At 32.8% G+C, this 13,235-nt stretch overlaps 1 protein-coding gene across 1 annotated transcript; it reads left to right on the top strand.

Moving 5' to 3' along the window:
- On the top strand, positions 1 to 8,707 carry LOC130807738 (uncharacterized). The gene is made up of 8 exons (XM_057673061.1): positions 1 to 273; positions 318 to 469; positions 1,664 to 1,775; positions 1,858 to 2,029; positions 2,354 to 2,548; positions 5,369 to 5,605; positions 6,238 to 6,391; positions 6,474 to 8,707. Exons 1-7 carry the CDS (start codon positions 1 to 3, stop codon positions 6,321 to 6,323), a joined length of 1,227 nt encoding a protein of 408 aa, XP_057529044.1. The 3' UTR covers positions 6,324 to 6,391; positions 6,474 to 8,707.
- Positions 8,708 to 13,235: the final 4,528 nt, after the last annotated feature.

The raw sequence follows: 13,235 nt of genomic DNA, 5'->3' as shown, positions 1-13,235 counted from the left end.
ATGGTGTCTGACCAACAAATAGCTGAAGCTTTACAATCTTTAATTTGGCAAACAAACCCTAATTCTTTCACTTCACTCAACCAAGTTATTCTTCAATTGCAATCCAATTTAGGGTTTGATCTTTCTAACAAAATTGATTTCATTCGTGCTCATATTAGTCTTTTGTTCAATTCTCAGCCTCCTCCTCCTCCTTCTGTTCCTGTTCCGCCGCCGTCGATTGTATCTACTGTGAATGCTTCTTTGATTGTCAATCCTCAATCTCATTTTCAAACTGTAAACCCTAACCCTAGCCCTAATCCTAGTAATGTGAATTTTAATGTTGTTCATCAACAACAGAGGGTTTTCATCACCCTCCACCACCTGCGGTTCAATCTTATTTTCCCAATGGTCCTACTGAAATTAACTTTGCTCAACCTGGTAATGGAACTATTGCTGCTGATGCTCTTTCCTCACCTTCGGCTAAAGAAAGGTTTTTTTTTTTTTTTTTTAATATGAAGTAGAAGTAGCTGTTTTATGTTCTCTGTTTTTTCTGGACTTTTGTTTTCTATTGTTTAGTTTGTGTATGATGAGGAGTTAACTAATGAGTTGGTTTTAAGGTTTTAAAAGTTGATTTTTTTTTTCTGGGGAATAGATTTCATGTTGTGATGAACCAGGACTTTGTGACATCTGGGTAAAAAAAAGGAAGTAGATGAATGTTTGCGATATTAGGTTTTAGAATTTTTTGAGGGTGCGGGAGGGACATTTTTCTCATTTTAGTTCACGATGGGTTAGGGTTTTTGAAATTTGGTACTTTGAAATTGTGCAAAATGAGGAATTAAACCAATGTTATCAATTGGGGTTTTTTCCTGGTAGGAAAACGAGGAAGTAATGGATGTTTGGGATGTAAAAGTTTAGACTTTTTCTCATTTTATCTTATGATGAGTTAGGGTTTTTGGAAAAGGGTTAATTTATTTTACTCTGAAGAACTTGTTTATAATGATTTGTGATAAGGAAAGGGAAAGTATGAAGCTAAAGCCAGAAAAGGAAGTGTTGCAAGGTATTTGGAACTTCCATAGCTGGAAAGTTTGTGAGAAGTATACTAAGAAAACCAGAGGAAGTTTATATGTAGAACTTTTTTTGGATTTGGTTAATTGATTGCTCTGTTAAAATTTTGACTACTTTGGTGATGTGTTTATCTCTTGTTTTTTCCCATGTTATCTTTTGTTTTCTGGCACTTGTAAAAATGGGTGTTTTTTGATATGGGCAATGGTCAAGTTTTGATCTTCAATTGTGTAACTGGATTTGAAAAGATTGCCTACTTTTCAGTCGACGAGCAATGTGAGATGGAAGAAAAAGTGAATGTCTGGCGTAGTAAAATAGAAAGGAAGAACTTCAATGCTTGTTGATTTGAGGCTTTTTGAGAGGTTTTTGGCTAAGGCTTACATTTGACTTATGGAAGTATCGAATCATGACACTCTGATATGGTTTGAGGCTTTAATTAGAGCTGTGTTTGTTACTTTAACAACATTAACTTCTTTGAAGCATATGTACTAAATTTGATTGGCTGGTCTGTTTTCTTGTACATTGTAAATATTGTCATTGTTTTTTGTTTGACATTCATACTTGTTCATTTTAGTTGCTTGGTTTCGAATTAAATTGCGTTGCATATAAACCTTTATTGCAGTACCCAAAGTCGGCCCAAAAGAAGAGGAGGTCCGGGAGGGCTGAACAAACTTTGTGGTGTTACACCCCAACTTCAGACAATTGTGGGCCAACCAGCCTTGCCAAGAACAGAGGTTAGTTATTTATATGTCTTCCATTTTTCCACTTTATATCTATTTTTCTTTCTTGGTAAATTAATGTATTTATCTGCTGAAGATTGTCAGGCAACTTTGGGCATATATAAGAAAGAACAATCTCCAAGATCCGAGTAACAAAAGAAAGATAATATGCAATGATGAGTTGCGATTGGTATTTGAAGTTGACTGTACGGATATGTTTCAGATGAACAAGCTGCTGGCAAAACATATTATTCCTCTTGATCCCACAAGTATATCAAAATTTCTAGATCTTTCTATTATACTTCCTCTGGATTTTTATTGTAGCAACTACTATTTATCAACTGATCTTATTTGATATATTCCTCCATGTATAGTGTAAAACATAGTCAAGTGAGATCTTGTTTGATTCACCTTAATGCGTATTTTCATAATATTAACTTTTTAAAAATTTTTATCATAAGAAACTAAAGATATTAAACATTAAAATTGTACATTGAATAGTGTAAAAAACAGAAGTGTAGCAACTATTAAAAACCAGAGGAGGTATATCCTTATCTATCATAGCCTTCTTGATTCCATTCTGATTGTTGCAGAGGTTCCAGAACCACCATCCAAGAAAGCTAAGGTTGAGGAATATGAAGTTCCAAGCACCGAACCTGCTAGCTCTCCTTCTATTGTGATATCTGAAGCACTGGCCAAATTTTTTGGAACAAGCGAGAAGGAAATGCTTCAATCTGAGGTTTATAAGCGTATTGAAGAATACATTAAGACAGAAGGCTTGGAGGTAGGTGAATGTTTGTTTCCGACCTCCCTTTTTTATGCTTATACTTTAAGTTAATTTTGTCACATTTCCTGGTCACTAGTGTCGTTTAAAGATTTTCGTGTTTCATGTATGATGCCTTACCACACCACTTGCTAATCTTGCTCACCTTTTGCATAAACTAATGTCAAGTGGGTTTGTTACGAGTAGGGATTGAATCTCTCAAACATGGTCATTAGGTCTTGATTACAATTCAGTTTAACATGATTCATCTTCCAAACATACCAAAAAAATATAAAATAAAATAAACCCTAATTCCAATCAACAAATCAAACATGACGGAATCCAATCAAAAAATCGACAATTCCAATCAACCTATCAATTTAGGGAAGAAACACCAAAAAAAGCCCTAATTTATTTTTGAAACCCTAGTTTTTCGGATTCAAGAGGGAAATTCGCTAGTAGTAGTTCGCAGCTAAACACAAAAAAAGCCCTAATTTCGCTTGATTTCGAATAAGAAGGGAACTATTCAAGAAGCCATACCTGTGTTGGATATTGCTTGTAGATTTCGAAGAAGGAGGGAGATGGTGAAGGACAGTTCGCAGCAGGAAGGAGATGGTGAAGGACAGTATCGCAGGAGTGGAATTCGAAATTAGATGGTATCAATTGGGGTTTTTTCCTGGTAGGAAAACGAGGAAGTTATGGATGTTTGGGATGTAAAAGTTTAGACTTTTTTGCGAGGTGTGAGGAAGGGGGCATTTTTCTCATTTTATCTTATGATGAGTTAGGGTTTTTGGAAAAGGGTTAATTTATTTTACTCTGAAGAACTTGTTTATAATGATTTGTGATAAGGAAAGGGAAAGTATGAAGCTAAAGCCAGAAAAGGAAGTGTTGCAAGGTATTTGGAACTTCCATAGCTGGAAAGTTTGTGAGAAGTATACTAAGAAAACCAGAGGAAGTTTATATGCAGAACTTTTTTTGGATTTGGTTAATTGATTGCTATGTTAAAATTTTGACTACTTTGGTGATGTGTTTATCTCTTGTTTTTTCCCATGTTATCTTATGTTCTCTGGCACTTGTAAAAATGGGTGTTTTTTGATATGGACAATGGTCAAGTTTTGATCTTGAATTGTGTAACTGGATTTGAAAAGATTGCCTACTTTTCAGTCGACGAGCAATGTGAGATGGAAGAAAAAGTGAATGTCTGGCGTAGTAAAATAGAAAGGAAGAACTTCAATGCTTGTTGACATGAGGCTTTTTGAGAGGTTTTTGGCTAAGGCTTACATTTGACTTATGGAAGTATCGAATCATGACACTCTGATATGGTTTGAGGCTTTAATTAGAGCTGTCTGGTTTTCTTGTACATTGTAAATATTGTCATTGTAACTTTATGTAATTGTTATATTGGAAGACAATCTTCAAGGTGGATACACTACAATAAAACTAACTTTTCGCTTTTCGCGTCATAGGATTTAGTGATATTTAGAAAAATGTCATTGATTTATACTTTTAGTGTATTAAGTTTCACTATAAAGTGATTTAATGACACTTTATTTGGCCTTTAGTGACATGTGTAATTTTTGCTACAGCCTATAGTGACATTTATGAGAAATGTCACTAGATCCTATATCGTGGAATGCTTTAGTATGATTTTTTTATTATGCTGCTAAAGAGGCTAATAAATGTCCCTAAATTCACTATATATACCATTAAATAAGGAGTATGTAATGTTGTAGTGATAACTCATTAAAGGAGGAGTGTGAGTCATTACTAAAACTAAAAATTGAGTTCATTTGATAGGATAAACTAAAAAGAAAAATTAGATAAATTTCGTAAGACAAAAAAAATATTGGTCAAATTCATTGAGATGAACTGAAATAGCAGACAGGGTAAATTAAGATTGATTGACGGATTATATAATTGGTATAAAGTAGAACTGTCAATTATGAACCCGACTCGCTAAACCCAAAAAGCCCGACCCGCAAAAAGCGGGTTTTGAACAAATTTTTTTAAAAAGTGACCCGTTTAACCCGCTTTTTTAAACCCGCAAAAAATGGGTCAAAAACGGGTCGGGTCGGGTTGGACCCGTCGGGTTTCAACCCTTAAAATTTAAAAATTAAAAGAGAAAAAGGCGCTTCATTTCATTTCATCCTCATTCCTCACCGGCCCTAAATCATTTCTTCAGTCTTCTTCATCCTCACTCCTCAGCCGCTTCTTCCTTCTTCTTCATCCTCAGCCTTCTTTCTTCTTCATCCTCAGCCGCTTCTTCTTCATCCTCAGCCTCAGGCGACCTCAGCCGCTTCTTCTTCATCCTCAGCCTCAGGCGACCTCAGCCCTAAATCTATGGGACGTCGAGCTTCAAGTAGTAGCCGCCGCGGCCCTCCGTTCCCACGAAAAGGGTGTTCGCCATCACCTATTGGACAATTCTTTTCTTCTTCATCATCTCCCACTACTCAAGAAGGTAATTTGAAGTACCAATTTCATTTGTTTACTTGTTGACTTGTTACCAATTTCATTTGTTTTCTGCCATCACCTTCGTATTTTCATTATCATGATTTTGATTTTGGATACTTCATACTTAACTATTTTGGTTTCTCAATTAATTTTGGTTTCTGGGTTGTTCTGGATTGTGATTTTGGAATTTATGATTGTCAGTTTTATAAGAAAATTACTTATATATATTTGAATAATCTAATATGTATGCAAAAATGGAAACATTATAGATATTTTTTCAATTAGGTTAAAATTATTGATATTTTTGTTTGGTGAATGGCGGTTATCATCTCCATTTACCCCAAATTTCACCCCCAAATCATCACCCTCTATTACCCATACCGTCTCTTTACAGTTCGTGCTGCACGGGGTAAGTTCGAAAGGAAAAAGCCCCATGTAAATATAGGCACAATTGGCCATGTCGACCATGGAACAGATGGAAGTTATGGAACAGATGTTGAGACTCCCAACATTGGGCAAGAAGCTACTCCAACATTCGGAACTCGCAAGAGAAAATGGACATCAGATTGTTGGGACCATTACAATACTTTCGATGGTGATGAATTCGCTGATAAGAGGCCAAGAGCTTACTGTAAGTATTGTAATAAAGGACCGATCTTTGCCGACTCAATGTATGGTACTACTAATTTTAGACGTCACACTGAATCTTGTCAAGCTCGTGATAATTGTGATACGCGTCAAATGCTCTTAGATAAAAAAGCTAAGACCGTTTTGAAATACAATCCTATTGAGTACAAACAAAAGGTTGCTTTGGCTATCATTAGGCATGGATATAGTTACACTTTTGCTGAGTATGAAGGGAATAGGGATATCCATACATATTTAAATGAAAATTGTAAACCAATATGTCGCAATACAGCTAGGAATTGGACTATTAAAATTCATCAAAAGGAGAGAATACAATTAAAAAAGGCATTACATGTTATCCCTGGAAAGATTTGCTTGACATCGAATATGTGGTCCTCAGTTGTTGGTCAAGGATACCTTTCTTTACCTGCTCATTACATAGATGAGAATTGGAAGTTGCACAACAAGATACTTAATTTCTGTCATGTTCTTCCTCCTCATAATGCTCAAGTGTTACATGATACTATTCTTGTACATTGTAAATATTGTCATTGTTTTTTGTTTGACATTCATACTTGTTCATTTTAGTTGCTTGGTTTCGAATTAAATTGCGTTGCATATAAACCTTTATTGCAGTACCCAAAGTCGGCCCAAAAGAAGAGGAGACCTTTATTGCAGTACCCAAAGTCGGCCCAAAAGAAGAGGAGGTCCGGGAGGGCTGAACAAACTTTGTGGTGTTACACCCCAACTTCAGACAATTGTGGGCCAACCAGCCTTGCCAAGAACAGAGGTTAGTTATTTATATGTCTTCCATTTTTCCACTTTATATCTATTTTTCTTTCTTGGTAAATTAATGTATTTATCTGCTGAAGATTGTCAGGCAACTTTGGGCATATATAAGAAAGAACAATCTCCAAGATCCGAGTAACAAAAGAAAGATAATATGCAATGATGACTTGCGATTGGTATTTGAAGTTGACTGTACGGATATGTTTCAGATGAACAAGCTGCTGGCAAAACATATTATTCCTCTTCATCCCACAAATATATCAAAATTTCTAGATCTTTCTATTATACTTCCTCTGGATTTTATTAGTTGCTACAGTTTCTGTAGCAACTACTGTTCATCAACCGATCTTATTTGATATATTCCTCCATGTATAATGTAAAACATAGTCAAGTGAGATCTTGTTTGATTCACCTTAATACGTATTTTTATAATATTAACTTTTTAAAAATTTTTATCATAAGAAATTAAAGATATTAAACATTAAAATCGTGCATTGAATAGCGTAAAAAACAGAAGTGTAGCAACTATTAAAAACCAGAGGAAGTATATCCTTATCTATCATAGCCTTCTTGATTCCATTCTGATTGTTGCAGAGGTTCCAGAACCACCATCCAAGAAAGCTAAGGTTGAGGAATCTGAAGTTCCAAGCACCGAACCTGCTAGCTCTCCTTCTGTTGTGATATCTGAAGCACTGGCCAAATTCTTTGGAACAAGCGAGAAGGAAATGCTTCAATCTGAGGTTTATAAGCGTATTGAAGAATACATTAAGACAGAAGGCTTGGAGGTAGCTGAATGTTTGTTTCCGACCTCCCTTTTTTATGCTTATACTTTTTAAGTTAATTTTGTCACATTTCCTGGTCACTAGTGTCGTTTAAAGATTTTCGTGTTTCATGTATGTTAATTACCACACCACTTGCTAATCTTGCTCACCTTTTGCATAAACTAATGTCAAGTGCGTTTGTTACGAGTAGGGATTGAATCTCTCAAACATGGTCATTAGGTCTTGATCACAATTCAGTTTAACATGATTCATCTTCCAAACATACCAAATGAGGGATTTTCAGGTATAAGCTTGTTAGTTTTAATGCACTCATCTTCCCAATCCATTACCAAATCCAGCAAAGTTACTTTATCCTTACCATCTACATCCAAGTCTACTTCAACACACAACCATTTAAAATATAAAACCACATGTTCAGGCATTCTGCATTTTCTGAAAAGAACTGTAAGAAAATAGGGAAGAAAAACAAAACAAAAAGCCCTAATTTATCATTGAATTCAACCTTCAAGTTTGTTGACAATTTTGGGAAGAAACACAAAAAAAAGGCCCTAATTCCAATCAACAAATCAACAATTCCAATAAACCTATTAATTTTGGGAAGAAACACAAAACAAAAAGCCTAATTTATTATTGAATTCAACCTTCATGTTCATTGACAATTTTGGGAGGAAACACAAAAAAAATAAAAATTAAAATAAGCCCTAATTCCAATCAACAAATCAAACATGACGGAATCCAATCAAAAAATCAGCAATTCCAATCAACCTATCAATTTAGGGAAGAAACACCAAAAAAAGCCCTAATTTATTTTTGAAACCCTAGTTTTTCGGATTCAAGAGGGAAATTCGCTAGTAGTAGTTCGCAGCTAAACACAAAAAAAGCCCTAATTTCGCTAGATTTCGAATAAGGGAACTATTCTAGAAGCCATACCTGTGTTGGATATTGCTTGTAGATTTCGAAGAAGGAGGGAGATGGTGAAGGACAGTTCGCAGCAGGAAGGAGATGGTGCAGGACAGTATCGCAGGAGTGGAATTCGAAATTAGATGGGGTGACATGCTTTGACATCTATTTTAACGGTCAAACAAACGTTTTTAAGTGTTTAAGGCTATGAAAAACTTAAATGCAAATGTTAGATGTTACTATTTGGAAAAATCTTACAAAAATGTTGCTATTCACGTTTAATGAAAGTTCGATGCTACCATGTCAAATTTCCCTTAAATGAATAATAAAATATACTAACCTTGAGAAAACGCCTCGAGACTTCTGTGCACGGAGAAAGTTGAGGAGAGGAGAGAAACGAGAGGTGACAGTAGCAACTAAAAAATAATGAAATTACGATTTACGACTCGAATACTCTGTTATTGGGAAAATTAAATTAGGACCTTATTTAGTTTTGGTATTATTTATTTATTTTATTTTTATTTATTAAAAATTAAAAATAGAGTTAAAGTTTAATAAATACGAGATATAACCACTATATATCAAATAATGAAACATACTAATTCCATGGTTTAAGGCTATTTGTATTTTATATTATGGGTTATTAATAAGAGGTTACAAATAACGCATTATTTGTACCTTTTGAAAACCAAAGATTATTTGTATCGTTTGTTTCAAACAAATGATACAAATAATATTTTTTAATAATAGTAATTATACAAATAATTTGTTTGTTATTTTATTTTTTAATGCTATAGATCATATAAAATAGTAAAAGAAATCCAAAATGAAAGAACTTTTTAGAATAAACAAGAGATTATATTTTTATTAAATATAGCAGATATAATTCTAATTTTAGTTCAACTAATAACTAATTATATAATCAATGCAAAGCTACAATTCTAACTGTAATTCTGACATATATTTTTACTAAGGTTTAGACCAAAGTCATAATATGTTTTTTCTTCACAATTTGAATATTTGTGAACTTTATGTTCCAAATAAATCGTACGTGAATGTTTGATTGTAATATTGTTATTAGCCTTAATTTATGGATTAGAGGTTGTATGTATATTTTACAACTACTCTTCCGAAAGACCGTCTCTCAAAGAGACGACCTCAAAACAAAAGGCCCACATTTTTATTTTCTCTTTAATTTTGTATTAATTGGGATATTTTGCCCATATATCTAATACGTCTCTCGGAGAGATCGTCTTTCACAACAATTTGTGTAAACTTTATGTAATTGTTATAATAGTTCAAGGTGGATATACTACAATAAAACTAACTTTTCGCGTCATAGGATTTAGTGATATTTAGAAAAATGTCATTGATTTATATTTTTAGTGTATTAAGTTTCACTATAAAATGATTTAATGACACTTTATTTGGCCTTTAGTGACATATGTAATTTTTGCTACAGCCTATAACGACATTTATGAGAAATGTCACTAGATCCTATATCGCGGAATGCTTTAGTATGATTTTTTATTATGCTGCTAAAGAGGCTAATAAATGTCTCTAAATCCACTATATATACCATTAAAGGAGTATATAATGTTGTAGTGATAACTCATTAAAGGAGGAGTGTGAGTCATTACTAAAACTAAAAATTGAGTTCATTTGATAGGATAAACTAAAAAGAAAAATTAGGTAAATTTCGTAAGATAAAAAAATATTGATCAAATTCATTGAGATGAACTGAAATAGCAGACAGGGCAAAAAGAGTGATTGACGGATTATATAACGTGTTGAATGCTTGTGGCTGGAACCAATGTGTCGCTAAAGTCTTCTAACGTGGATGATGCTCCATTCGACTTCTACAAGTTAAGCTTTCTAATTAAGTGGATGATGCTCCATTCGACTTCTACAAGTTAAGCTTTCTAATTAAGTGGATGATGATCCATTAAAGTTGTGTAAAATTTTAGTCATATGGTTGACTTAGGTTTTAGTAGACTTGTAAATTAAAGCTTTAAATATTTTGGATAAGTGTACTTATTTTGATAATTTTTATGGAGTGAATAAATATTTCCAATATTAAAAAATAAATTGAGGACTAGCTGGATAATGAATTATGTTTAACTGAAAAAATTTGCCAGTAGGTCTAAAATTGCAAAGCCGACATATTTTAATAGGTTTAGTTTTTTTTTCTGGGCATTATTAAAAGTCGCCATCTTTTTCATTGTGTCGTCACCCTTATATATTGAAATTTCAATATTGCCCTTAATGAAATTTCATAACTTTATCTTTCTAACTTCTCTCTAAAAGAACTCTTTGAACTAAAATTCAATATCGAAATACTATGACAAATGAAAATAATCACCAAAAAGATTTGGTAATCATCGATAACGATCGTTAATTTCAAAAAAACAATTGGTTGTGTTGAAATTTGATACATGTTCACTCTTTTGGCCATAACTTTTGATAGGAAAATTACGTAATTGCAATGTTTGCAGCATTAGAACCTAGACTTTATATTATATGCCTTATTCCAATAACCGAGCGAGAAGTGAGAATCGTTTAAAGTTTGTGTTGTGCTGAAATTTTATATATGTTCAATCTTTTGGCCATAACTTTTTGTAGAAAAATCGCATTAATGCAAGGTTTTGCGGGATTAGAAACTAGACATCAAGAGCTTTCCAACGATATATTATATGCCAAATTCCGATAATCGAGCAAGAAATGACGATTGTTTAAACTTTGCAGTGATTTTTAGTACATCTAGTCGCGTGAAACACGCGACTGTACCGCGATATAGTCGCGTAAAACACGCGACCGGATTGCGTAAATGGCTGGTGATTTTTTTGAGTTTTTTTTGTCACCACGCGCCTTTTTTTTAAGTGGTGGGAACCGTGGGTAAGGGGTATATACAAGTTTAGATGAAAACAAAATATATAACGGAAAATAAAGTAGTACATGATATAATTTGTTTTTATAGATATCTCAAATTCTCTATGTAAACAACTATATAGTTGTAGTTTTACAATATTACATGAAAAATATAACAAATAATACATGGTATATTATTAGTTTAGTGGCTATGAATTATATGACAACTAATTTATATAGAGCTGCATATAGGATGAAAGAAGATCAGATGATTTGAATTGTGCTCAAAATATTATTAAAGATCAGATGATTTTTTTTTCTTTGCAAATTGTATAAATTTCTCAACCCCTTCTAAATATCTAATATTATAAACTCCTTTACAACTTCGCTTATACATCCAACTTCTTTCACTACGTAAGTCTATTATTCTGCGAAATAACAATTTATAAAATCCATAAAATAATTTAACAAAAACAGCTAAAAAAAGGGAATCGACTTTTCAATTTACCGACTGTTCACCGAATTTTGAAATTTGCCAACTGAATTTCAGTGGGAAAATAGTTGGTAATTCTTTAAAAAAAAAATTAATACACTTTTCGGTGCAACCAAATTTTGCATGATAATTATAAGTACTTACTAGTAGAAATAGTAGTTTTTCTCTTATTAATACTTTCCTATGCACTATAAAAAAGTGAAAATGTTGAATATATGTTCCTCAAATCTAGTGAAGTCCAGTATTGTAAACTTTACTTATGCTAATAAATTGCAACAATAAAATTTTAGTTATTTTAGTAGTTAAATTTTTTTTTATCTTTATGCAAAATTTGATTGTTGCAACTAGCGGGGAGGTATTACTATAAGTAAAGAATACGATGCTGAATTTCATTAGCTTTGAGTGACATATTTTCATCATTTTTAACACATTTTTATTGTACATAGGAGAATATAATTAAGAGAAAAACTATTTCTTCTAGTAAGTACTTATAATTATTACGAATAAATGTCTGCACCAAAAAGCTTATTAAATTTTTTTCATTACATAATAAATATAACATAAAGCATATTTAAAATAATAAATAATGTAAATATGACTTTTATAGAAATAACATACCTTGATATTTTGTTGAATACTTATATGATATTTTTGTTAGAAGAAATTAAATTGTTTACGGTAGGGAGAAAAAATTTTTGAGAGAGTGAGGTATGTTTGGTTGTAGAATTTGAGGGTAATAGAGGGAAAAGGGTGGAAACAGGTGGAAAATAACGGCGATTGGGAAATTGTAAATATAAAATTCCGACTACCCACCGACTGAATACCGACCAACCCTCCTCCTCCAAATATTCCGACTAAATACCGACTATATTGGGCAGTCGGAAATTTCCGATTATCTTTTCAGTCGGTGATTAGTCGGATTTTCCTACATTTTTTGGCTAGTAGAAATTTAGTCGGAATGTCCGACTGACTACAGTTAGTCGGTAAGTTAGACAGAAATTTCCGACTGTTTCCGATTAGTCGGTGATTTAGTCGGAATTTCACCGTTTTTTTTGTAGTGGTTCAAATCTCATCTATCATTCCTTTCTAATGGAATATTTAGCATTTGTTTTGAAGAAGGTATGTGTTGTAACTACATCTACTCTTGTAATTGAAACAAATCTCGTGTGAAAAGATATAATAAAGTATATAACATATCCTAAATATACAATCTAAAGCTTAGTTTTTAGACTGTTTCCTTCCCAAATGAAGGAAATTGATAATGTCAAAATTTTCTTCGTTTTCCAACTAGCTTAGTTCATACCCACACAATTAATTTCCTTAAATAATTATATATTTCCGTTGTCTCTCTGACTTAATAACATATGACTTAAAAAGACACTCAAATCTTTAAATTATATAATGCTTTCTCATAAGATGGAGAGAGTATCTCTCCATAAGCGTAAGCATAACGAAGGTTTCAGAGGGGCATGTGTCCATTTGACTGATACAGGTCAAAGTCTTGTCTATAAAGACAAAGTTGTACCGTGAGGCCTTAATAGCTTATGCTCCATTAATTAAAGTCATGGTTGACTTGGCTTTTTAGTAGACTTGTACTACTAAATATCTACTTCCTCGGTTCTGAAATACTTGGTACATTACGGTTTTTGATACTATTAATCGTTCAAGCTTATTTTATCTATTGTAATTAATGTATAAGAAGAAATATAGTCAACTGAGATCTTGTTTGAATCGTCTAATCGCATACTTTCATAATATTAACTTTTTATAATTTTTAGATTTGCATATTTCAATATATAAAT

Source organism: Amaranthus tricolor, chromosome 3, assembly GCF_026212465.1.
Source record: "Amaranthus tricolor cultivar Red isolate AtriRed21 chromosome 3, ASM2621246v1, whole genome shotgun sequence".
NCBI lineage: Eukaryota > Viridiplantae > Streptophyta > Magnoliopsida > Caryophyllales > Amaranthaceae > Amaranthus > Amaranthus tricolor.
Note: the sequence above shows the minus strand (reverse complement) of the source record. Positions and strands in the feature narration are given on the sequence as shown.